We start from the raw sequence: 27,327 nt of genomic DNA, 5'->3' as shown, positions 1-27,327 counted from the left end.
TCACAATACACATCATTTCAAAGCAGCTTTACAGAAAATGCATGAATCCACATTACAATTTACAGTGATCTGTTATCAGAGGTAACTGTCTTAGTTGTGTATTTCAGAAATGTAGCAAAACAGGTATTCATTTAAAGGGGTGGTTGATTATGATTTGACTTTTGTAACTTTAGTTAGTGTGTAATGTTGCTGTTTGAGCATAAACAACATCTGCAAAGTTACGACGCTCAAAGTTCAAAGCAAAGGGAGATATTTTCTTTTACAGAAATCACTTTTTAAGGACTACAACAAACGGCTGGTAGAGACTACACCACATTCCTCCAAGGGTTAGTGACATCACTAACCCTACAATTTACATAAACCCCGCCCCCGCGAATGCGATTTATAGATGATCAAGACAGAATATGCTAATCAATGACTTGAAGATAACTACACATCAGCTTCATAAATTCATCAACTAACCATTCAGAAATGTCCTGTTGCTTCGACATGTTGTCACTTCTTTCACTTCTGGCCAAAAGTTTTTGACATTTTCAATGCATTTATGTGTGAGGTAATGGAAGCTGCTAAGGTCGAGCTGTTGAAGCTCCGCCCCCTGTGCCGGGAGCAGCAGCTCATTTGCATTTAAAGGGCCAGACACAAAACGGTGAGTTTTTGCTCACCCTCAAAAAGTGACAATTTTAACATGCTGTATAAAAATATCTGTGGGATATTTTGAACTAAAACTTCACACACACACTCTGGGGACATCAGAGACTTATTTTACATCTTGTGAAAAGGGGATTATACCACCCCTTTAAAAAATGTACTAATTTTAATTCAGAAACAATGAGCTCATTGAAGTAATGAATACTTGTTTGTTATCATGATCATGTAACACTGAAGACTGGAGTAATGATGCTGGAAATTCAGCTTTATTTTAAATGGTAATAATATTTCACAATATAATGGTTTTACTATATACTGTAAAAAAATCTTTACTTATTCCAAACTTTTGACCAGTCGTGTATATGGGTTATTATTTGTTAATTTCTCTAAATCTGCTTGTACTGAGGTGGAGATTAGCCCGGTCTCTCTCTCTCTCTCTCTCTCTCTCTCTCTCTCTCTCTCTCTCTCTCTCTCTCTCTCTCTCTCTCTCTTTCTCTCTCTCTCTCTCTCTCTCATGATATAAAGCATCTTCTGCGAGCGAGTGCGAGTGCATCTTCGTGACTCGAGTGTCATGACTGAGAGTGATTCTGGGAAACGCAGTGTGCTGGTGTCAAAGCCAGATGAATAAATCTTGCGGTGGAGCGTTTATATGACGGCGTTCACGAGCCACAACAGACCGTCCATCCACCCCTGGATGTAGAGGTCGAAGCCATTTACTCAGACTGAAAATGAGACGCTGTATCATTCTGAGAGAGTGAAGGAGCGATGCTCGAATGATCGATTGAGCCACTCAGCACCCAATAAGACATAATGCATGCTGGAGAAATGCTATTACAAACTAAACTCTGCTTTAACCCTTATAACGCTTCTTCAGGAATACAACCACTTTACTATAGACGAGATCTGACAAACAACTGAAAATGAGGCCTGTGTTCGAAATCCCCCCCCCCCCATACCCTCATTCACTATTCCCTACATTACTCCACTAATATAGTCCACTTGAGTCCTGAAAAATCTGAAAATATCACAGAAATGTTTCTTGAGCATCAAATCATCATATTAGAGTGATTTCTGAAGGATCATGTGACACTAAAGACAGGAGTAATGATGCTGAAAATTCAGCTTTGATCACAGGAATATATATATATATATATATATATATATATATATAGAGAGAGAGAGAGAGAATATGTATATGTGTGTGTGTATATATATATATATATATATATATATATATATATATATATTACAGAATATATATATATATATATATATTACAGTATATATATATATATATATATATATATATATATATATATTTCAAAAAGTTTCTTTTCAAGTTTATGGTAGCTCACTAACTCTTCTAATGTAATCTTTTGGTTTTTGTTCGTCCCAAAGTAGCCGGTGCCTCCTAAGTGCAAGCTGTTCACCTTTACTGCTTTATTGAGAAAGGAATTTGAATGAGATTTTAATCACTAGTACGCTGAGACCATGAAAAATATCCTGCTGCTTTTGTTTGGAATTGCTTGTTTATGTAAGTCATTAAAGATGTGTTGTTAATTGAAAAGAAGAAGGATCGTATTGAGTTGTTGTGCGCTTGTGAAGCCGACGGCAGATGAATACAGAATAGACCAGAAGAACTGTTCATCTTTCCCTCGTTCACCAGATCTTTAACGTTCGGGGTTCTTGGCTGCTCGTTAAAGCACACAGCGAGAACAATGACATCCTGATACTTATTCCATTGAAAAATGGAGAAGATAACAAGACGTTTATGTCATAAATGTATATGATACATATTAAAACCAAGCAGATCGTCTCAATAAGTGGTGGTTGTTTACATGCATCCATCTGTTGAAAAGCAACCAGAGCTTTGCTAATGGCACTGCTGTTGTTAATGACCATATGCTTCATGGAAAGACTGTTCCCGTTCTGCCATGAGTCTCACAAGTGCTCTGTAGTTTGTCCAAGTCTGCATATTAATGGCATATTTATCTCCAAATTTTAAAGGGCAAATTTATTTATTTATTTATAAATAATTATATATAATTTCTTATATATATATATATATATATATATATATATATATATATATATACTGTATATATATAATGTATAAACAATATCATTTCTTTTTTTACTTTATATTTGTTTAAATATATATCTATATAATGTATAAACAAATATAAAGTAAAAAAAACGAAATTATATATATATATATATATGTATATATATATATGCATGTATGTATGTATATAATGTGTGTATATATATAAACATTTTATGTCATTTACATTTGTACTCTAAAGTTTACATACACCTTGTAGAATCTGCAAAATGTTAATTATTGTAACAAAATAAGAGGGATCATACAAAATGCATGTTATTTTTTATTTAGTACTGTCCTGAATAAGATATTTTACATAAAAGAGGGTTACATCCACAAGACAAAATATATATATAAATGTATAAAAATGTAAACTTCAAAAGTTTATGAACCCTTGATTTTTAATGTGTCGTTACCTGGATGATCCACGGCTGTTTCCATGTTTTGTGATGGTTATTCTTGAGTCCCTTTTATGTGTTGAGCAGTTAAACTGACCAATGTTCCTCAGAAAAATCCTCCAGGTCCCAAAAATTCTTCCCTTTTCCAGCATCTTTTGCATAAAATATGCATACTTTGTCTTCAATAACAAATGTACATTATTAGACAAATAAAACTTTCAAAATATACTTTGTACAAAATACTATAATACTATAATGCATTTTGAAAGTATACTTTCAATGCATTGTTACAATGATCATTTCCAGCACACAGTTAAAATATACCTAAAATATATATTTTTAATAAAGTGCAAATAAATACACTTTGAAAAAATAAACTGAATTTTTACTTCAAGTATATTTTTCTAAAATATATATTTTTTAGAAAATACTAAAGTACACTTATTTTAAAGTGTGTTAAAAGTTGTATTGTGAAAATAGGTAAAAGCATTATGCTAATATACTTTAAAGATAGTACAATTGTTAGTATATTTGCAATGTATATCGAAAAAGGGAATATATTTCAAATACAATAAAGTATCCTTTTAGGGTATACTAGGGTATACTTAGAAATACTATATAATACTTGATATAAATATAAAATATATTGTGTTCAGTTGTGTTCAGCACTTGTTTCTTATGCGTGTTGGATAGTGTTGTCTGCATTGCAAATAACTGCGCTATCAGTCGGTGCAATTTGCTCTTATCCATGCAACTGCATATATTTTTAGTTCAAATAAAGGCACCACCCCTTTTTTCTTTGGGTAATGAGCCGTTCAAGCATGAAGCAGACAGAAGAATCAGTGGGACTTCAGCCAGAACCGAGAGGATAGCCTTTGATTCCTGCCCACTTCTCAACCCAGTGCCTGGAGGATCAGCTCCACAACACCATCCTCCTTCTGCAGACACACTTCTGATCTCAACACACTTACACCCACTCGCAGGTTTACTTTACAACCCATGCTCACGGTGTGTGTGAAACTCAGGTGATAATGTGCTGTAATTAGTCACTGTTGCTCATTCTTACACTCTTACAAATGAAGTTTGGGGTTTTCACAGGAATGCCATAGAAGAACCTTTCAGTGAACAGTTTTAAAGAGCCCTTTTACAAAGTCTTGATGTTGTTTTTGAGCTCTATCAGAACAGGTTTTCCTGCTTGAATGTTGATTATTTTCCTCATATTCTCCATTGTTGCGGCTCCTCTCTTCCCAGTCTGTCAGTAACGCTCTGTTTAGTTCCTGTCTCTATGAAGCCCCTCCTTCTGAAAAGCACACTGTGCTCTGATTGGTCGGCTGGAGCAGTGTGTTTGATTGGCCGAGCGCTTCGAGTGTGTTTGGGAAATGTCCCGCCCCTTACCATAACCGTCAGTTTAACACACTACTAACTAACTCAACCAGGCCCCGCCCCTTTATTCTACGTATGAATTATTATAATGAGGAATATTGTGACGTGTTCGTTCCCGGAAGAAACTCAAGACTACAATGGAGGCGTTTCAGGAGTTCAGAAACACTGACACTGATATAGAGAAGAACTGGAGCTGCAACATTACACACTAAAGAAAGAGGAACAAGTATTTTTTTTTATCTCACTCATTAATGTTTTTATTTATTCAGGATTTATTTATAGTCACACTGACACAGATGACTTTCTGTGAAGCTGCTCCGAAACGATTGTTAAACGTACATTGCCACACAGATAAATGTACTAACACACCACGCTTGTTTAAATTGCTTATCAGCGGCATGAAAAGGCTCGACTCGACGTCACGGTGAATCTCATTGTCCGTGAGGTCGTTCACGTGTCTTTGGTGGTTGAAAGAGATCCAGCGAGCACAAAGCTGATGATTGTGGTCAGAGCAGATGCACCGTGGCCCTTTACTTTGATACGACGTGGTTTGGTAAATCCGGCTCCCGAAGGCAGCGAGGTCTTGATGCATGTTGCCATAGAAACTCTTGTGGAAAGGCTCCCTGTATGTGACCAAAGCCAAAGGCAGCGGAGCTAATGAGGTTGAGAAAGGGCATCCAACATGGCGCGGAGGACAAGGTGACAACAATGACACGGCTCTGGAGCGGAGACCGGGAACCGGCTCGCCTGCGGGCTCATCCGCGCTGACTCATCTCATTTAAAACCTCCTCCTTCACAGCTCCGCCATCATTATAATGAATATGCATTTTTCAGAGCATTCTTTCCAGGCCTAAAGGGAGACAGACTACAGGGACCGTGATTATCGCAGGTGTAGGTGGACTGTGAGTGTGTCTGGAGCCATTGTTAATGGTGTTTGCTTGGGAAAGCATCAATGTTACTATTCAGGGATTTGAACAAACCCAGTAACCTTAGGATTTCAGTTCGGCAGATTTGGGGGGACGGATCTAATTATGATTTTCCTGTTAAATATTGTGATTTAAAATGCTTTTTGCCTGTAAAATTTTAATAATATAGATATTATTATATGTTTTTTTTTTATATAAACAGAAAATTAAGATTTCAGATGCAAAAAAAAACTCTAAGTCCATCTTACATTTCACATGTTTTACTCTTGTCTTGAGATTTTTGAAAATAAGGCATTTCAGTAACTGACTAATAATCTTTTCATTGCCATTGAAGTGAAATTACTGAACCTAAACATATGAGCTTGATAAAAAAAAAAAACAGCTAATTTAAAAGAAACTAGAGTTTTTTGCATCTGAAGTCTTCAAATATTACTACTGTAATTTTTTACTGAAAAATAAAAAATAAAACAAAAAAACTGGTCTGAGGATCATGCTGCTTACATGTAAATACATTATTTTCCTGATAAAAATTGTGATTTAAAATGCTTTTTTTTTTTTTTGCCAATTTGGCCCCAAATTTTGTGATTATAAATCAGTATGACTATCATTAAGACTAAATTAAAATAATAATTATAATAATTATTATTATTATTATATTATTGTTATTAAATCAAGTTTTATATTATACTATACAATATTATACAATAGAGATTGTTCAAAGCAACTTGACATTAATAAACAGGAAAATAAAAGTATTAACTTTTTTTTGCCAGCTGCCGCCAACGTTTTTGATAATTTTCACAATAATTTCATGGTCCCCAGAATATTGTGTTGTATGATTATCTGAACATGCAATATCAAAAGAAAGAACAGAGCCTCTACTTTAAAAAAAAGTAAAATATATATATATATATATATATATATTCTAGCTTTTATCAACACTTCAATGTGGGTAAGTTTCATTTAAACAAAAAGCTGAGAAAATCACATTTATGTCAGACTAAATGCATAAGCAAAACTTATATCACTTGTTTCTGCTGCTTCTGTGTTTTGATCAGGAGATTCTCTACTCTTTCAGAAGATGCGTAATAACATTACAGTATAACAGGGAAAACTCGGAAAGCTGGAAAAGTCCATCAGGGAAAGAGTTAATGTTGTAAGGTTCACTGTATCATGTGTAGAAGGACACAATGCTGCGCTTCACTCTGAAAAACACAGCGCATATATGCACTTATTATATCCCAGCTTTTGTGATTTTGTAATCGTACTAAGCCATATCGCAATTTCACTTTAATTGCGATTAATCATGCAGCCCTAATTAGCAAGACAATCCCTTACGCAACAAAAATATATTTCTCAATATATTACGTGACAATATATTTCATGTGTCTCCATATATTGTGAAACTGACATAGTAATATATCATATGATATATTATATAATAATATATTATAAGTTATATATTGCAATATATGGGACAATACTGCAATTATTGCCGTTTTCATATATTGAATAAATACATATTATTATACTATTTAATATATTGTTATGTATATTGAAATATATCCCACATTATATTAAATTATATATTGGAAGAGGCATTGTATATATATGCAGAGCCGGATTAACGCAAAGGCAAACTAGGCACGTGCCTAGGGCCCGATTGGCGGGATGGGGCCCAGACAGAGGGACAAAAAAATAAAAAATAAAAAATAAATAAATAAATGTACAAATGTCCTATCTACAATTTATTTCAAAATTTATTAATTAACTAAAAATAGTGACGATGTTTATCTTAACCATAGACTGTTACATTACGTCACATTAACGCCAGCCCATGACTGTACAAAAGTCTACATAGGCACGCAAAGAAGCACAGCTCGTAATGCAGGTCATCGATTTTGGAGTGATTGCAATGTATTTTAAATATAAACGTGTGGGCTACTGTAGATCAGCGTCATTTCTGGAAAAATCATTCACCGCTTTGTTAGTCTACGAGTTTAAAAGAGTGCGAGCGTCATTAACGTGCCCAGACGCGACGCTTTGAATTTGCGCGTACAATGAATAACATCGCGTTGGGAGCTGACTAGTAAAAAAGCTACAAAAGTAAAAGATAAGACGTTTGTATTCAAAGTTAAAAAACCAACACACTGCAACATTTTTAAATGTTTCAAATAAAGGATCTCATATCTATGGGTCTATCTTCTATATTCTGCTGATGATTAGATAATACCCTGACATCATAGCCTATACGAATATTAGTTTAGATTTTTTTCCCTGCTCAGTAGCGATCGTATCTTTCTCTTCCACTTGATTTGTGTATAGCATATTTAAGGTAGCAATGCAATATCTGCCCATAACGCAGCTATGAAAACAATTATAAAAGCACGTTTATGTTCATCTACTGAAGTGGTATTCTGGAACTGTGAATAAACTGAATACACCAGCAAAATAACAACAAGAACAATAACATCTTCATTAAACAAAAAAGAGATTACTTTAGATAAAGTTTGATGTAGTAGGCTACCAGTAAAAAGTCTGGACCCATTACTATTTTTATTGTTTTTGAAAGAAGTTTCTTATTATGCTCTACAAGCCTGCATTTATTTGATCAAAAATACAGAAAAAAAAAAAACAGGAATATTCAGCGAGGATGTGTTAAATATATAAAAGTGATAGTGAAGACTTTTTTAAAACAACTTTTTAATAATCAAAAAATCCTGAAAAAAAGTATCACATGTTATAAAATAAATATTAAGCACCATTTCTAACATTTGATAATAAATCAGAATATTATAAAGTTTTCTGAAGGATCACGTGACACTAAATTCAGCTTTGCATCACAGAAATATATTTTAAAGTATAGTAAAATAGAAAACCATTATTTTAAATTGTAATAATATTTCACTATATTATTTTTCTGTATTTTTGATCAAATAAAATCCAGGCTTGATGAGCATAAGAGACTTCTTTCAAAAACATTAAAAATAGTAATTTGTCCAAACTTATGTACTGTGTAAGTAAAAATATACTAAATTTAAAATGAAATGTTGTATAAATAAAAAAGTTAGGAATCATATTTGTTTCAAGTGTTTTTTATTGGGGGTGGGGGGCCTCCAACATGAATTTTGCCTAGGGCCTCCAAATGTCTAGAACCGGCCCTGTATATATGTAAATATATATGTAAAATTATATGCAATAATATACCTCAATGTACTAGATAATATAATCAGATTTATATGGGAACATATATTAAATATGTTGAAAAATATATTGATTTATATTACATAATATATATTATATAATTATCATATTATATATTGTATACATGGTAAATATGAAATAATCTAGTGTACAATGTCTGTCATATATTTTAAAATATAATAGATTGAATAAGATATCGATAGTTCACATTAACTGAATGAGGTTTATTTCAAAAGCAGCAGCTGAAGGACAACTGTTCTTCATTGTAAAAAAAATAAAACAGTTTTTAGTGCAACAAAAACAGAACAATCCCTCAGTGGAAAAAACAGGACAACAATCCTTTAGTGCAGTGTTATGTTATGGTGCTAAGAGCCAATAGGAGTGGCGCATTCAGATCGCGCTGGCGCCGCTGCCAGTGTGAGCAGGGGAGAGTCAGATGAGAGCAGATCTGATGAAACAGCAGGCAGCAGCACAGAGCATTTCTCCAAAGCATTTCTTCTCTTAACAAAAACTGTGATTGAGGCCCTGTTTACACGAGAACGCTCGCGGGTGAAAACGTAAAAATATTTTATCAGATGTGCCTTTCGTTTAGACGGCGACGGCGTTTTCGGGGCTTAAAAACGCAAAAAAGTGAAACCACCCTCCAGAGTGGAAATCTTAAAAACGCTCCACCGTCGCGTTTCCGTCTAAATGGTAAAAACGCAAAAGTTTGCTAGACAGTGAAGGCACCGATCAGTGCTTCACATTGCCACCTAGCCGCCTGGAGTGCATACTAAATTGAATTTCACACACTTTTGCGTCACCACATGCACGCAGATTTCCCCCCCGATAACGCTCGTCTAAACGCAGAATAAAAAGTGATCACTTTTGCGTTTTCTCTTCAGATCGTTTCCGTGTAAACGTAGCCTGAGTGTGCTTGGAAAGTTGGACTTTGGTCATGTTGAGGATGAAATGTCATGTGGGGGAATTCAAAGTGGACTCAAAAAAAAAAAAAATGTTGTATTGCTGCTGTTAATGATCATTTCATTTATAATACTCTCATCTACATTTTACAATATATGAATCAATACATAGCCATAGCCAATACATAGCCCATCCATATGGCTATATAATGTAAAATATAATGAATGTCATGCAAAAATTTGATTTGGACTATTGTTAATCAATCTCTCTGTAAACCTATGCATGAGCTTGCTTAACTCATAAAAAATACTTTGTTTCAATAAACATACATGCAATAAATGTAATACAGTTTTGTTTGTATATCAATGTATTTTAATATATGAATCAATATATACCAATAGGTTGTCCATCCATATATTGCTATATATTTTCAAATATATGAGGAAGTTTCTGATACATTGAAATATATTTTCTAATGTATTGCAATATAAATTCTAGTATATTGCAATATATTTTTGTTTCGTAAGGGATAAACTCCCACTTGCACTGCACAGACGGGAAAACACTCTTTCGGATTTGGCCGGTAGTAAGTAACCACCATAACAACCACCCAGATCATCATAACAACTCCTTAGCAACCATCCAAAAACTACTTAGCAACCACCCACAGTAGCAACCGTAATGAGCTTAGCAGGGCCAAGCACCACTTATTTTCATATTATTCTTTTAAAGAGCATGTTTAAATTCTGCTGCCGAAAGCAATTAACTCGCTCTTGATTTTTCACTGTGATGATCAACGATGAATAGTTTTATCACAGCGCTGAATTCCATCAGACAAATAGAAAATGTAGAGGTCTCTCATTACAAAAGAGCGTCTGCACGTCTGCATCTGTCAGTGTGCTGGAGTGCTGTAATATATGCAGGTGTGCAGATAAATCTAAATCAAATTTATTTCCCTCTCAACAGGACCTTTCATTCTGCCCAGGCGTCCTGCAGAGAATATAAAACGCAGATTTGCATGAAACATGCACACGTGAGAGAGTTTACAGAGATAATAATGCCTGTGTTCATGAGCTTGACGTGTTGAAATGCATGATGAGATGAGAATATTTTTGCGCACTAAACCAAAAATGTTAAAAATACTACGTGCAAAATGCAAAAGAATGCAGAAAAATAAAATGCAATGGAAAAAATCACGCAACAAGTCGGCTATTTACAGGCTTGATCTTCTTTTAGAGCCAGTCTCTCACACATCTGTCCAGTTCACACAGAACTCCCCTTTTAAAGATTCAATTTATTATTCAATAACTGCATGTATTATTCATGTGCTATTCAGAGCCCATGTCTGCAGTACACACAGAGTCTTTCACTAATGAACCTGTGTCGTCTGTCATGCTGTCGGTGGAAACTGCTTTAAATAAAAGTGTAACGGTAGTCTGGCTGTAAGGGCCCCGGGGGCCCGAACCCAATCATGAGTCATGAGGGTTACAGGAAGATCCTGTCTGAAACAAAGACAAGAGGTGTCTCTTTCACAGACTGTAATAAAGATGGACTTTTCCTCTTCCTTTTGTTGTTGAAAAATGAAGTCAAAATATCCTAGAAACGGTCATTGCCGATGAAATCATTCGGAACATTTTATGGCATCGAATGACTAACTAAAACCAAACTTATTGGAAAAACTTCCTAAATTGACAGAAACCATCTTTGGGAAAAATTATTTGAAGTGTAATTCGATGTGACGGACAGGGCGGGGTTTATGACCTATACTGCTGCCAGCCACCAGGGGGCGATCAATGTTTTGGCTTCATTTTTCAGGATGTGTGCGGCGCACTCGTTCTCCTCGCTGCAGTCACATATGTGAAAGCTTTATTGGAACATGTGCACAGAAAAGTATTGCATTAAAATTGTGTTGTTTTCACGTGCAAAAGTCGGCACCACAGCGCTAGGTTGTTGGGGATGGTTGCCAGTAGGGATGCACGACTCATTGAAATAAAACTGGAATTGCCTTATGGCTTAATGTGATTATCAAATCGTAAAGGCTGTGATAATGATATTAATATAGTAGTTTATATAGTTTATTTATATAGCACATTTCATACACAATGGTAATTCAGAGTGCTTTACATAGAAGCAATTAAAATAATCTAAATAAATAAGAATAATTAAAACAGTTTAGAATAAAAAGGAAATAAAATACAGTGTCTCAGAGCGGCTCGATTCAGTTAACACTTCTCATTAATTATGAGCTTCACCTGCTATTAAGACCTTAAAGAGCTGTTTCTGCTGACTGAACCCATACAGATTCGGGTAACGCTTTACAATAATGCATTAACTAATGTTAAGTGACAACATGTAGAGCAACATTTCTGAATGGTTAGTTGATGAATTTATGAAGCTGATGTGGAGTTATCTTCTAGTCATTGATTAGCATATTCTGTCATGATAATCTATAAATCGTGTTCAGGGGGCGGGGTTTATGTAAATTGTAGGGTTAGTGATGTCACTAACCCGGGAGGAATGTGGTGTAGTCTCTACCAGCCGTTTGTTGTAGTCCTTAAAAAGTGATTTCTTTAAAAGCAAATATCTCCCTTTGCTTTGAACTTTGAGCGTTGTAACTTTGCAGATGTTGTTTATGCTCAAACAGCAACATTACACACTAACTAAAGTTAGAAAAGTCAAATCATAATCAACCACCCCTTTAAGTAATATTTTTGACTTGAATAAAAACAGTTATCATGGATGTTACTTTTTTTTTTTAAGTGTACTTGTAATAAGCAGCTCTTGTTAACAAAAGAGAAGAATAATACAATTTAAAAATAAAAGTTTGATGGTTTAACATTTAAAGATGAAGAAATTAAGACAGCCATACATTTTAGCATTGCAACTTTAAAGTTAAATTAGTACTGTATTATTTTTCTTAAATACTTGATGTTTTTATTTTACAGTGAAATTTTTATGCATTTAGCAGACGCTTTTATCCAAAGCGACTTCCATTGCATTTCAAACACATGTATATTCTTATCAGTTCTTGCTTTCTCTGGGAATCGAACCCATGACCTTGGCGTTGCAAGCGCCACCGCTCTACTGTCTGAGCTATTTAATAATATTAATTATAATTGTATAGTCATGTTGATGTTGTAATTGTACATCCCTATAAACAAGCTGAGCAAACCTGGATTTTCTTTTTAAAAACACATTCACAGTTTGTATCAGAAAAAATCGCAATTACAGATTTCACAGATTGGTCAGCCCAGGGTGTTGCTAAGTGGTTGCTGAGATAGTTGCTAGGTTGTTCTCGTGAATTGATCTTCTGGTCTCTAGATATGACTCAGGTCCTTCAATGTGTATCTGTGTGTTATGGTCCAGCAGGTGAAAATCATGTGTTTCATAGTAAAGTACCAGCACACACATCTCCCACACGCTGAAGTTGAATACTTAACTTAAAGGGATAGTTCCCCCAAAAATCTAAATATTGTCATCATTTACTCACCCTTATGTTGTTTCAAACCTGCATGAATTTTCTTTGCTCCAGCTCTATTTTGTTTGGTCCTTCATTGACAGGCTTCATTCAGTTCTTTGGTATGTTTTTATTAACGTCTGGACAAGCGGCCTTAAAGGAACGGTTCACTTAAAAATGAAATTTCTGTCATAATTTACTCACCCTCAAGTTGTTCCAAACCTGAATGAGTTTCTGTCTTCTGCTGAACACAAAAGAAGACATTTTGAAGATTGTTGGTAACCAGACAGTTGATGGACCCCATTGACTTCCATAGTAGGAAAAAAATACTACTGTATGTCAGTGTGTGCCGTCATTACCGACATTATATTATTTTGTGTTCAACAGAAGAAAGAAACTCATACAGGTTTGAAACAACTTGAGGGAGTGTAAATGATGACAGAATTCCATGTGAACTATCCCTTTACGTCAGATTCTTTGATATACTCTGTGTTGAGTGTGCAAGTCTATTCAGTGTTTGCACGTCGTTTCGATTGAATGCGACTGAATCAAATATTTACGAGCATCATTTAGCAATGCATCTGAATGCTAGTTTGGAGCGAGACATTGGTGGCGCCATTCAATCATTCGCTCCCTCAAGTGGCAAGAAGACAATTCAAAATGTAATATTACTCATTGAACCATCTTTGAAATTACCAAAGCCCTCCGTGAGCACTGATGGGTTTAGACTCTTTAATGGCTTCGGTTTCCTCTGGGGTGTGTTATTGTAGGTTTATTGTTTTTTGTGAGTCACAGCCGAAATTGATAAAACATTAGATTTTTCTTGATGGAAAACCGTCGGGTGTCTTTTTCCATTTGTTCTCAGGGAAGTGCTCCTGTGCTCATGGGATTTGCTGCCTGTGCGCAGTTTCTCGTTCAAACATCCACACACACGTTTGGCAGCGAGTGTTTTTATGCTGGATTATATTTGTTGAAGCATTGGTTCTGCTGTGGCACGGATGGCACTCGCTCATCAGCACTTGATTGGAGAGTCACTGCTTTGGCTTGTAATTACTGACAGCTGAGAGGACACACACACACACACACACACACACACACACACCTGTTGCACAGCTGCATGTGCGTGCGCAGACACACACTTGTTGGACGACGCTTCAGATGAAATATCAGCTCCAAAACTAGAGACATGCTCCCTACCTGAGCAACACTCCAGGCATCAGAGCTACAGACGCGAAGGCTTTTTTGGCACAACATCAGGTCCACATTGCAGCTTGTTCTTGCCAGCAAACGCCCACTTGGACGGGAACAGAGCATCTGATCTGCATGCAAAGCAACCAGACACTGTTTTATTTTTACATTTCACATTTATAGGAAATTATATTCCTGTGTGAGCATATGCATTTCATCATGTTTATTTGCATAACACTTTTGTTCCAATGCAGCTTTACAGAAAATGCTTGTTTTACAGTGGCATAATTTAGGAAGTATTCTGTGCATTTTTGTTTTCGCTTCGGAATAAAAAAACATGTTGATTGCACCTTTTTAGCTCTCAATTCTATGGAAGCTTGTTTCCGCCACAAAATAAAAAAAATTAAATGATAATTGCGACTTTTTATCTCACAATTGCGAGTTTACATCTCGCAATCCTGACTTTATTTCTCAGAATTGCGAGATATAAAGTCACAATTGCGAGATATAAAGTCGCAATTGCGTGTTATAAAGTCAGAATTGCGAGATATAAAGTCAGAATTGCGTGAAATAAAGTCGCAATTGCATCTTATAAAGTCAGAATTCTGACTTTTTTTCTCGCAATTGCAACTTTATATCACGCAATTCTGACTTTATAACACGCAATTGCGACTTTATATCTCGTAATTCTGACATATATTCTCAGAATTGTGAGATATACTGTAAACTAATATAAAGTCCAATTCTAAGGGGGGGATAAAGACGGATTTTTTTTTTTTTTACGCAATTTTTCACGCAATTCTGACTTTATATCTCGAAATTCTGAGAAATAAAGTCAGAATTGCGAGATGTAAACTTGCAATTGTGATATAAAAAGTCGCAATTATCTCTTAAAATGTTTTATTCTGTGGCGGAAACAAGCTTCCATACAATTCTGACGTTTTGCTCAAAGCAGATTTTTTTCTCACGATTCTTTGAAAAAAGTCTGTTAAAAAGGTTATTACGAGATACAAGTCAAGTCACCTTTATTTATATAGCGCTTTTAACAATACAGATTGTTTCAAATCAGCTTTACTGTGATAACAGGGAAATAATGCAACAAAGTTTTTTTTTCGGCTGAATAGAAGATCTAGAAGAGAATCGCGAGATATAACGTTTTTGCAAGTGTATATCTCGCAATTTTTTTACTTTCCCAGAATTGCGAGTAAAAACAGTAAGATTTCTTGAGATTTAAACAAATAATTGTGGTATAGTTTATACTGTACCTCTCAATTTTGAGTTTATAACTCGCAATTTTGACATTTGAGAATTGTGAGATAAAGTTACAATTACTTAAAATTAATAATTATTGCATGGCCAAAAAAAAAAAAAAATACAAAAAAAAAATAAACGAATTGTGAGATATACAAGCAGAATAGCAAGGGGAGGAAAAAAAATTCTAAATTGTGAGATTAAAAGACTCAATTACGTTTTACATTTTTTTATTCCCTGGCAGAAACGAGCTTTCTTAGTACTCGAAGTACCCAGATAAGTGTGTCAAGGTAAAGTCCAAATGGCAGTAATATACAGATATTATACAATACATGTATATTGTTCTGTTATTATAAGTGCACTGCAGATTTGTCATCTGCCACTTTAAATGCTCAAGCTCTTTAAAGCAGGATGGATTCTGATTGGCTGTCAATGGATTCTCTGTGCTTCTGTCTTTATAGTTGTGGTGTGAACTCTGTTATTCTTTAATATCTTTAACTATAATATATATAGTTATCGTCCTTGGTATGAACAGGCCTTGATTATAATAATTATTACAATATAAAGATAATATTACAATATAAGGAGAATATTTTGACATTTTTCTATGTAGAGCCAGAGTTGGCATCATCTGAAATCTCCACAAAGTCTAGATCCAAACTGAATCCAGTTTTAACCTATAAATGTCATTTTTGGGTTCCGGTTTCTAAATGTGAATATGTTTGGGTCCTGAAGTAAAACAAGTGGATGTGTTGAATGTTCTTCCATCATCAGCAGGTGTTCAGCAGTTTTTATCGTAGGGATAAAGCGCTCGTGGGAAACGGTTGTGGGCGAGATCAGCCGTAAAGAGGCTTACTGGCTTACTTGAGATGTTTTATGGCAGCGAGACTTCATTATTGTTTTCCCTCAGGAAGCAAAGCTCCGGGAGCTCCTGGATGTGGGCAATCTGGTGGGACGGATAGAGAACCGGATGCTAACGGTGGTGACGGGGCCCGACATGGTCAATATCCAGTACCTGAACTTCATGGCCTTCCAAGAAGAAGTCGCTAAGGTGTTTCATCAGCATCAGAACATCTGATCAAATAAGTAGCGCATGCAGGGCTTGACATTAACACCAACCGCGGGTGTATTTCAGTGGTGGTGTGTAACAGTCACTCCTACTACACACTTTGGTGGGTTATATATAAATTTTTCAGTTCTTTTAACTGAAAAATGTTACTAAAAAAGGCAATCGAAAATAATAAACTCAGTGCAAAACAAAAGTGTTGTCAAAAATATAGATTTTTCGATACATGTCGATCCTGAAATATATGAAATGCTTCCAATATTAATTTCCCACAGAACTGATTCATAATACCAGCTCTTTCTCCCTAATCTCTCAGACACACAAACCCGCCTCTTCTCACTCACTCGTTTCATTTGCTTCAGATGAATATTGTTGCTGTTCCAGGGCGTGCATTTCAGTATTGCACATAATTTGACTCTAATTTGATTTTGTGCTCAAACACTCAAAGTGCGGCACATAAAGCCGACTCTCAGTACTAAATTAAGTTATATTTCGCAGCTTATTGCACTTAAACAGTCAAATACACACAAAAGACAGTCTTGGAGTGTATTCACGTAATTCATGTATTCATGTAAACACAGTTATGTTTTAAGTGAACATAAACAGTTGAGAAAGTAAATGCATGTGTAACAGTGTAATGGATCGGTCTTAAAGGGACAGCAGCCTAATAAACCTGCTGCCAAATTATGAGATAATATTAAAAAAATATATATATATGGCAGTTTTCCCCCAGTGTCAAAGATGTGGCCGGTGAAAATGCGGAGTGGCTCGTAACTTTGGAAAACCACTTCTAACCAAAAAGTGAATGTCAAGCCCTGAGAGCATGATATATACTGTATTTCTGTCAGTGAGATATTTGTGCAGCATTAATTTCAGTCAGGATACTTGACCTGAATAGTTTTGAATGAAAGTGGCGTGTTTTGTTTGTGCTTTGTCATTGATAAAGGAGTGGGCAGATGAGCTGTTTAGTCTGGCGTCTAACCTACTCGCTCAGAACATGGGCAGAGAGTCCTGTCTGGAGAAAGCGTGAGTACCTGCAGATCACTCGTCAAATTCATGAAATTAATTCATTATGGGTTTAAAAGAGAAATCATGTGATATATGTGTGAGCGGTTCTTGATCGATGGACCATCGTGGACCTTCACCTGTTCAGATCAAGAACCGCTCACACATATACCACACGATTTCTCTTTTAAACCCATAATGAATTGATTTCATGAATAGTTTTTGAAATACATGAACTAATAATGAACTGCACTTCGACAGAATTTAATTATCTTATTGTTTATTTTAACAATTTACTAATGCATTGTTCAAATCCAAAGTTGTATTTGTTAATATCAGTAAATGCACTGTGAACTAATATGAACAAACAATGAATGACTATTTTTATTAACTAACATTAACAAAGATTAATAAATACTGTAACAAATGTATTGCTCATGGTTAGTTCATGTTAATACATTACATAATGTTAACACATTAGACCTTATTGTAGTATTAAACATGCATTTATTTATTTTTTTGTCTATTTATTTATTTATTTGTTTATACAATTATTTTTATATTTGATCTTTTTCATCGTTATGTATTTATCTTTTATCTATTTATGTATTTTTATTTGTTTGTTTGTTTATCTTAATATCTTTTATCTTATTGTCTATTTATCTGTCTATTTATCTGTTTATCCTTCCATCCATTCATCCTTCTATATATCAATCATCCGTCCATCTCCTCCCTCCCTTCATTCATCCATCTCCTCCCTCCCTTCATCCTTCCATCCTTCCCTCCACTTATCCATCCATCCCCTCCCTTCATCCATTCCTCCATCCATCCATCCATCCATCCATCCATCCATCCATCCATCCATCCATCCATCCATCCATCCATCCATCCATCCATCCATCCATCCATCCATCCATCCATCCATCTATCTATCCATCCATCATCCATCCATCAATCTATCCCCTGCATCTATCATCCATCCATCCCCTCCCTTCCTCCATCCCTCCTACCATCCACTTATCCATCTATCCCCTCCATTCCTCCATCCCCTCCATCCCTCCATCCATCCATCCATCCATCCATATATCAATCCATCCCCTCCCTTTATCCATCCATCCATCCATCCATCCATCCAATAAAAATGTACAAGTGATGAATGGGATCTTTTGGGACATTCTGGTGAAAAACCTTTACATTACATTAGTTCAGTATCCAGTTCATCAATAGTACGATATGGAGACACGAGTCCAAACAATGCCATCGTTCCCAGAGAATGACTGATGTAACTTTTCAATGAAATTGTTGTGTTTCTCACCAGCTTCACGAGACTCAAGCTGCAGCCTAACCAAGAGGGTCGTGTCCCAGTGAAGAAGTAAGACACCGACCGTTTCCACCCGATAAACCAGAACACCAACAGACTCAATCATCCTAACGTTTCCCTCTCGTTCTGCAGCATATTCCGCATTTTCTCCACTGACCGGAAGCGTGTGGAAACGGCACTGGAGAGCTGTAATCTTCCGTCAGGCCGGGTGAGCATATGTTGGGTTAATCGCTCCAGAAACCCACGGGCAGAGAGGAAGCCAGTGAGGGATTTACCAGAAAACCTGCGGTTTCAGATTGAAGCGCGTCGCCTTTCTAAACGCCTGACAAATGACATCTTGCCTTTTCATTCCCAGCAACAAGGGGAGTCAATTTGTTTGCCTTGTCGTTTTAACGGCAAATATAAAGGTTGAGCGGCGGACACAGGGAGATTTTCAAAATCCATAATGTTAAAAGGCCTCGGGAGACTCGCGAGGGAAAAAAGTGTGCAGCTAATGAGAAATCATCATGGGCTTACTCTCGCTGCCCTCCTCGTCTGACTCACTCGCATTCGCATCCTTTCATGCGTTTCTCTTTGTTTGTTTGCTGCTTTATATTTTGACCAACAAAGCATTCATCAGCCTCGGGCGCCGGCGTGGCCTTCCAGACTCAGTGTTTCGGATGTTTCCTGCGGGAGATGAATGTCTAACAGCGTGCGGATGACATTGACTGATGTCCGTTATTGAGTTTGTCGTAACAAACCGATTGATTCGGACTAGATGCTTCTCTTAGGATGGAAAGAACTAATTAATATGGAGGCCAGCTTAAGTAGGCTATATTTGTTTTTATTAATATGAGAGCACATGTTATTAAAAGCTGGTTTGGCTCCTCTATTTTAGGTGATTAATTGTTTCGACTCATGGTTAAAGACTCTGTTTGGACTTAATGGATGCTGTGTAATAAATATATGAATATGTATTTCATTATTTGGTTGTCTCTGCAGAATGACTCCATCCCGTTGGAGGATTTGACCCCTGACATTTACAAAGTGTTCATCAATCATCTCTGCCCGCGATCTGAGATCAACCAGATATTTGCTGATCTGTAAGTCTTTATGAAGCTTTAGCTAATGATGCCTTCAATAAAATACAAAAAGATGTATTTGTTTGTTTATTTATTGGTTTATCTGTTTATTTATTTATTCAGTCGTACATTTGTTTTTATCTATTTTTATCTATTTAATCTGTTTCTTATATATTTATTTGTTTATTTATCTGTTTTTATATTTTTTCTAATTTATTTATTTAATTGTTTATGCATTGTTTTTATTTAGCCATTTTATCAATTATGTATTTATTTTTATCTATTAGATTTTTTTATTTACTTTTTAGTATTTTTATTTATTTATTTATTTATTTATTTATTTATTTATGCATTTATTTTGTATACGTTATTTTTATTTATCTGTTTTTTATTTATGTATTCTTTCTTTCTTTCTTTCTTTCTTTCTTTCTTTCTTTCTTTATATTTTTTTATTTATCTGTTTTTCCATTTTTATCAGTTTATTTATTTATGTTTTATCTTTTTATCTATTTATTTAACTGTTTTTATTTATTTATACATTTATTTTATATACATTGTTTTTATTTACCTTTTTTTAGTTTTTATCTATTTATTTAATTGATCTATTTTGATCATCTATTTTTATTTATGTTTAGTTATTTTTATACACTGTTTTTATTAATTTTTATTTATGTGTTTAGTTATTTTTATACACTGTTTTTATTTATTATTTTTCTGTTTTTAACTATTTATTTATTTATTTGTTTGATTGTTTATTTATTTATCTTAGTTTTATTTATCTTTTTCTAATTTTATATATATTTATTTCTTATGTTTAAGTGTTTTATCTATTTTATGTATGTATTTTTATCTGTTTTTTATATATTTATACATTTATTTTCTTATACATTCTTTTAATTGATCATTTTTATCTTTATTTTTTATTTATTATGTATAGCTAATGATGCCTTCAAGTCATGCTGGAATGATTTTTATGAGACGAGCGCATGAGCGCATGTTACAATTAAAAAAATCATAATGAAAGATAATTAGCGTTGATCATAACCGAGACATTAAAAACAAAAACAACTCTCCTGAAAGTCATTGTGTAATTTGCACACGGGGATGTTTCTGCTCATCTCATTGTCATGATTCTCACTCTTTTTCTGTGTCTCACATCTCTCGCCGTCTCCGTCCAGTGGAGCGAAGAGCAGAAACTTCCTCACCATGGATGAGCTGACTGACTTCATCAACAACAAGCAGCGAGACCCTCGCCTGAACGAGATCTTGTACCCGCCGCTGAAGCCGGAGCAAACCCAGATGCTCATGGAGAAGTTTGAGCCCAACCCAGGAATGATTCAAAAAGGTCTGTCTGAGACTAATGCCATCATGTGATCGCCATCACCTCGTTCCAAACTCTAAAGGAGAACACAGATGAAGTTTTTCACATTTCACAGTAGGGCTGAACGATTTGGGGAAAAACACTTTATTTTAAGGTGATGAAGTTATGCATTACTACTTGTTAACAGTAAATGATGCATAATTACAAGCAACTAACCCTAAACCAAACCCTAACTGTAATAGTAAGTACATATCGTTAATTAATATATTATACATATATTACAATGTAACTATGTAACCTTAAAATAAAGTGTCACCAAAAAATCTAATTATCTACTATAAATCTAATTAAAAAATAAACAATAATCTGATCATTTCAATTGTGATTTAAAATGTGATTATATAAAAAGAGCTCCAAGTAAGTTTGCAAAGCTTGTATGTAGCTTTACCCTAATCTTTTTTTTATTAAATAAAATATTTGTAAAAATGTATTAATAAATATGTATTATAAAATAAATAAATAAAAAAGGAAAATATTACTATTGTTATAATGTATAATTTCAGTGTAAAATAAAAAACAAGAATTTAATAATAATTATTATTATTTTACAAAGCAACTGTAAAATTGTATTTATAAAAAATACATATATAAAGAGCTCCAAGTTTGCTGTAATTGTGTGTTGGGTTGCACAATTTGGAGAGAAAAAAATCATAAAGTGATTATATATCAATATGACTAAAACCAACAACAAAAATAATAATAATAATAATAATAATAATTTATATTCATTATTATTAATAATAATACATATAAAATAACAAAATAAGGAATATATTAATATTGTTCTAATACTATTTCACTGTAAAATAAAAGTTTTTATAGTAATAATAATAATTTTACCCACATTTCATTACACATTTCACCTAGCGCTTTTCACAATACATATTGTTGCAGTAGAAAAAAAAAAACCCAATACAACTGTAAAATTACAATAATAATATTTCTGTCTTCATATTTTCTCCTTTGTTGGTTTCTCATTACAAATGTAGTAAATGTAGTAAATGAACACAGTGCCGCGCTCCACTCCAAAACCGATATATTTATTCAGTTAAATCGCACTAAGCCGCATCTCAGTATTGATTTCATTTAGATTCATCATTCATAACACCATAACAGAAGTTCATATGACTCATTCACTATCCTAAATCCTCTGAAGTCACATGACGCTTTGTGTGAGAGAAAGACTCAAATGTAGTCATTATTCACTGAAAATCTTCAGCTCTTAAATCAAATATGGCTCTGATGTTGAGATGCACAGCAGTCGGTGTTCGACCGTGACGGTTCTTATTTGGGAGTGAAGTTTGCTGTCAGTAAATGTTTTAACCCAGCGGCGCAGACCATTGTCAGGATCAGGTTTTCTCAGTATCCCATCATCCCCGGCGATCAGACGAGAATTAGCTCAGTTTATGTATCGATTGCTGATAGACAGCTGGAGTGTAATTGATTATCTCTGATAATTCTGTGGGAGGTTTCGGCCCTGCGTTCTCATGAGGTTTGATGAGGGCTCTTAAACAGAACGCCGTCAGTTCCTGTCATCATACTAATATGAAATATAATCCCTCATTCATTTTTCCACCCAACTTGTTGATTGACAGCCGCATTAAACAGTGTTTTTCCGTGTTGTCTGTCGCTTCAAACAGCAAATACCTCGGCATTTAACCCGGAGCGCAGGAAAAGAGACACCTTAAATCCCATCAGTTTTAAATGCCTGATACACTCACATCAGAAACCGTTGGGAGGCCTAAAAACAGTTACAACTTCACTTTTGGTCATTAAATTGTTTAGTAATCAGGCCTGAAACATTATAGCAACAACCAAATCTAAAAATGTACATTTCATCAGATATTCTCAGTCATTCGTCTCTTTGTTTACGTCTTTTCCCTCCTCTGGAGATCTGCTTTTTGTCAGCGAATCAGCACACAGGCTCATGAATATTAATTAAACAATCTCACATTTTTAATAATCTTTTCAATCGAGTTATTGCCTGTATAAGGCAACTGTAAATCCAAATGCTTATATGTTGTAAATCTCTCTTATAAGGATCTGTTTCAATTTAGATGTTGCCTTAGATGTAAATTCACTAATTTAATATGCTAATTAAAATGCATATTATTTGCACATATGTATTATTTATATTAGGATAAGTATTAGTGCTGTCAAATCGATCAATCGCGATTAATCGCACCTAACATAAAAGTTTTTGTTTATATAGTGTGTGTGTGCGTGTGTGTGTGTGTGTGTGTGTGTGTGTGTGTGATATATATATAATATATTATATTATATAAACACAACATTTTTATTTTAGATATGATTAATCGCGATTAATCGATTTTACGGCCTCAATAAGTATCTTTTATAATAAGTATATTAATACACTGATTAATGTACTAATACAAATAATTAATATACATATTCATTCTAAACTGAAAAGTATAATTAATACAATTACCAAACTTTTTTGTGCAGGATGTATTTATCTAACTCATAAGGATCTGTCTGGATGTTGCCTATGTAGGAGGTAGACAGCAAAGAAGTGCACTTGAGTTTTTGAGTTTTCTAATATTTATTCCATTGGAAAGAAAACAAAACCTCCATCCCGTTCTCCACTTTTCATTGCCATAGCAACAATAACTCCCGAGATGCAGTCGCGCCGGTTTATTTATATCCGTGCGAGCACAAGGCTCCACGGGCGAAGTGGAGATCGGGTCCGTGACAGGAGATTGATCAGCCAGTGATGGCGATGGATGAGGATGATCATGAGGCTCTTTAGCTCGCGGTTCTGCCACGACACACACCGCTGTCATACAGATTACGACTCTATTTTCTCAGTGTAATCTCACAGACAGGCGGCGGACAGTCGAACGCCCACGCCAGCCACACGAGACGCTGATATTTGCATAGTATTGATTGTGGATTTGGGAGAACGACTGGGTTGTAAACGTGGGGAATGGTCTGCAGGATTACATTGTGTCCGAGAGACATTCGTTGTTCGATTGCCAGTAAACGCTGGAGACGTTGTGCTTATTTTTATATTTGAAATGGCTGTTAAATCATGTTTCTTTTCTTTAAAAAAGGTTTGCTGGTCTTAGCTGTTTTATCTGGGGCCAGTTGCATAAACCATCATCTCTACATATGAAATAATGATCAGATAAATCTAGTGTTTTGAAATGGAGCAGTTTAAAAGACAAAAAGAAAATCTTAAAAAATGTTTTGTTGAGCATCATATTTGATACATCAGGCTTTTACGGCCCATGTTGTTTAATAGAGTGAGAATATGGAGGGGAAAACTGCTCTAATGTATTTTTTAGCAAAAATATGAATGCTGATATTTATATGAACCAAAAGTGAGATGAAATTCTGATGCTTGTAATGTAAATCAATGAGATCTTAATAACAGTATGGCAGATACTAAAATAAAATGCATATAAATATCAATCATCTTTCTATATCTGTCAATATGTCTTATTAAGATGATATTTAAATGCTTGGTTTTATGATCAAATCTCTGTAGTTTTAAAACATATAATGCAATGCAACACAATGATTGAGAGATGAACAAATAAACCTTCCTCAAAAGCCTGATGATCATATTTGAGACTCACATTTGAAAATGATTTTACTATAAAATGATGTATGAATAATCATGTAAACCGAAGCTGCTTCATTCCAGAAAGTGTTGATCTTGAAATATTACTAATGATATAAAAGTTATTCTTATGTTTACTTAATAAAAACCAGATTTTTGTTTTTGTTTTTTCACCATAAAAAGACTTGGGGATTTGTACAATTACACTAAAAGATTTTTACTTTGCTAAAAAAGCATCATCTCGAGTCAATCAGCCAGACTTTTTTAAAAGTCACTTGCATAAAATCTTCTTTTGGCCAAACTGGAGAGTGACAAGTTAGACTGATTTTCCACTAGCTTACTGATTTTTGCTCAACTCTTAACATAATAGCTTCTAGTCTTCCAGCCTGACCAATCCAGTGTAAAAACCCTCTCTAAAATCTTTCAAACTAGACCCGTCTGGACGTCTCGGCGAGCAGAAAAGCACCTTAGGATGCAGGACTGTGACAACAGATGCAATCCACATTCTTATCTCGTTCCTGTTCGGTCATTCTCCATTTAACTCGACAAGACAATTGCAGAATTTCAGCAGTGTGCGGTAATTGCAGTCTTTAGAAAGCGTCCGACTCCCCTTTGGAGACAGCGAGGTGGTTCGTGTTATTTCGGTGTGCAAATCAAAGGTTGTTTGCTTTGGAGTGACAGATCCCAGACGCGATCCCGAACAGTGTCTTCCAGCTGGAAAAAGAGGGCCACGGTTAATTACCTTTGGAGCTCTGCAAAGAATGAGCTTAATGAATGTAAACTGCTGATGAGAATTAGTCTCGGAGGACGCTCGTCCCCCAGTGTCTTCTCTCCGAGCGCGAGTGCTGTTCAGGGAACACTGATCTTCCGGCTCCACTTTAATTTGAAGTCTGTTTGCAGTTGCAGTGCTAATTTACTCGATGAGACAAGTTGTTAGTTTAGGTGCGAAAGAGAGGGATAATTTTCCGAGGTGAAAGAACCTCTGTTGCTCGCAGTTGAAGGTGAACAGAACACAATGCCGTCTTTATTTAGTCACTTTGGTGCCATAATGATCCCGCCGGAAAACTACACTATCGTTCAGAAGCTTTTTTTCTTTATTAAATTGTTTAAAAGTGACCGGGTTCCGTAAGAATTCCGTCATATAAATGTTATTTTTAATGTTTTATCCATCAGAGAATCCTAAAAGAAAATGAATCACAACTGTTTTCAAACTTGATAATAATCAGAGATTTTTCTTGAACAACATATTAACATATTATATTCCTGGGTCACATGGGTACATTTTTTGAAATTGAGATTTATACATCATCTGAAAACTTAATAAATACGCTGTCCATTGGTGTATGGTTTGTTTGGATATGGCTGAGATTCAACTATTGAAAATCTGGAATCTGAGGGTGCAAAAAAATCGAAACATTGAGAAAATCTCCTTTAAAGTTGTCAATGTTCTCGATTGTGCTGCATTCACTCACAAAAATACATGTTTTATATATTTACGGATGGAAATTTACAAAATATCTTCATGGAACATGATCATTACTTAATATCCTAATGATTTTTAGCATAAAAGAAAAATCTAAATTTGGCCCATACAATGTATTGTTGGCTATTGATATCAAGGGTCTATTGTATATTGTACTGAGTAATATTAATTGAGAACATGTACTTACTATAGGGTTAGGGTAGCATTAGGATTTAGTTGAGGGTTAGTTGCATGCAATTATGCATAATTTGCTATGGTAAGTACATGTAACATGTGTTACAAGGACACTGTAAAATAAAGTGTAACCCACAAATATGATTTAAATTGCACGCAAGCATGCTCCTGGTGTTGAGATGTGTTGTGATATCTGTGTAACAGGGCAGATCTCAGTGGAGGGCTTCTCCAGATATCTGATCAGTCAAGAGAACAGCGTCATTCCTGCCGAAAAACTGGACCAGAGTGAAGACATGACATTCCCACTCTCCCAGTACTTCATCAACTCCTCCCACAACACCTACCTCACAGGTAGTGCCATTCTCACGTCAAACACATCGCATACATGCGCAATATGCAGATAGATGCAAGAAATGATACCGAACTCAATTCATTAATGCATAAAGTTGCAAAAATTCATAATAGACACTTAAGACTGACTGATCGAAACATTCTATGAATAATATAAATTGCACAGAAGCAGAGCTGCCTTGAAAACTCTATAATGATATTTCCTCATTTGGCAATGTTTTGCACAAATTAGTACATTTACATTTAAGCCTACTTACGGGAAAGTGCATTACATCACGTAAGAGCCAATTATCAGGAGAGAGCTGAGAATACAGCGCATGTTCAGCTAGGCCTCAAAAACCACACAGAAATGAATTATAAATGCAATTACAGTGAATGTCCTGCTAATGTGTCAGTCTAAAGCTCATCCGGAGCAGGAGTGCAGATCTGCTGGAGAA

The 27,327-nt window shown here is 35.0% G+C and overlaps 1 protein-coding gene across 2 annotated transcripts in view; it reads left to right on the top strand.

Annotated features, from left to right (window-relative positions):
• plcb1 (phospholipase C beta 1) overlaps window positions 1-27,327 on the top strand; it is a 74,411-nt gene that overhangs the window by 15,468 nt on the left and 31,616 nt on the right. For both annotated transcript variants that reach the window (XM_081347649.1, XM_081347650.1), the window contains exons 4-10: window positions 16,373-16,513; window positions 17,475-17,554; window positions 18,852-18,905; window positions 18,987-19,062; window positions 19,836-19,936; window positions 21,094-21,260; window positions 26,744-26,890. In XM_081347649.1, the coding sequence (XP_081203775.1) occupies window positions 16,373-16,513; window positions 17,475-17,554; window positions 18,852-18,905; window positions 18,987-19,062; window positions 19,836-19,936; window positions 21,094-21,260; window positions 26,744-26,890 (766 nt within the window). The remainder of the gene's footprint in view (window positions 1-16,372; window positions 16,514-17,474; window positions 17,555-18,851; window positions 18,906-18,986; window positions 19,063-19,835; window positions 19,937-21,093; window positions 21,261-26,743; window positions 26,891-27,327) is intronic.

Source organism: Scardinius erythrophthalmus (genome assembly GCF_964197995.2).
Source record: "Scardinius erythrophthalmus genome assembly, chromosome: 19".
Classification (NCBI taxonomy): domain Eukaryota; kingdom Metazoa; phylum Chordata; class Actinopteri; order Cypriniformes; family Leuciscidae; genus Scardinius; species Scardinius erythrophthalmus.
Note: the sequence above shows the minus strand (reverse complement) of the source record. Positions and strands in the feature narration are given on the sequence as shown.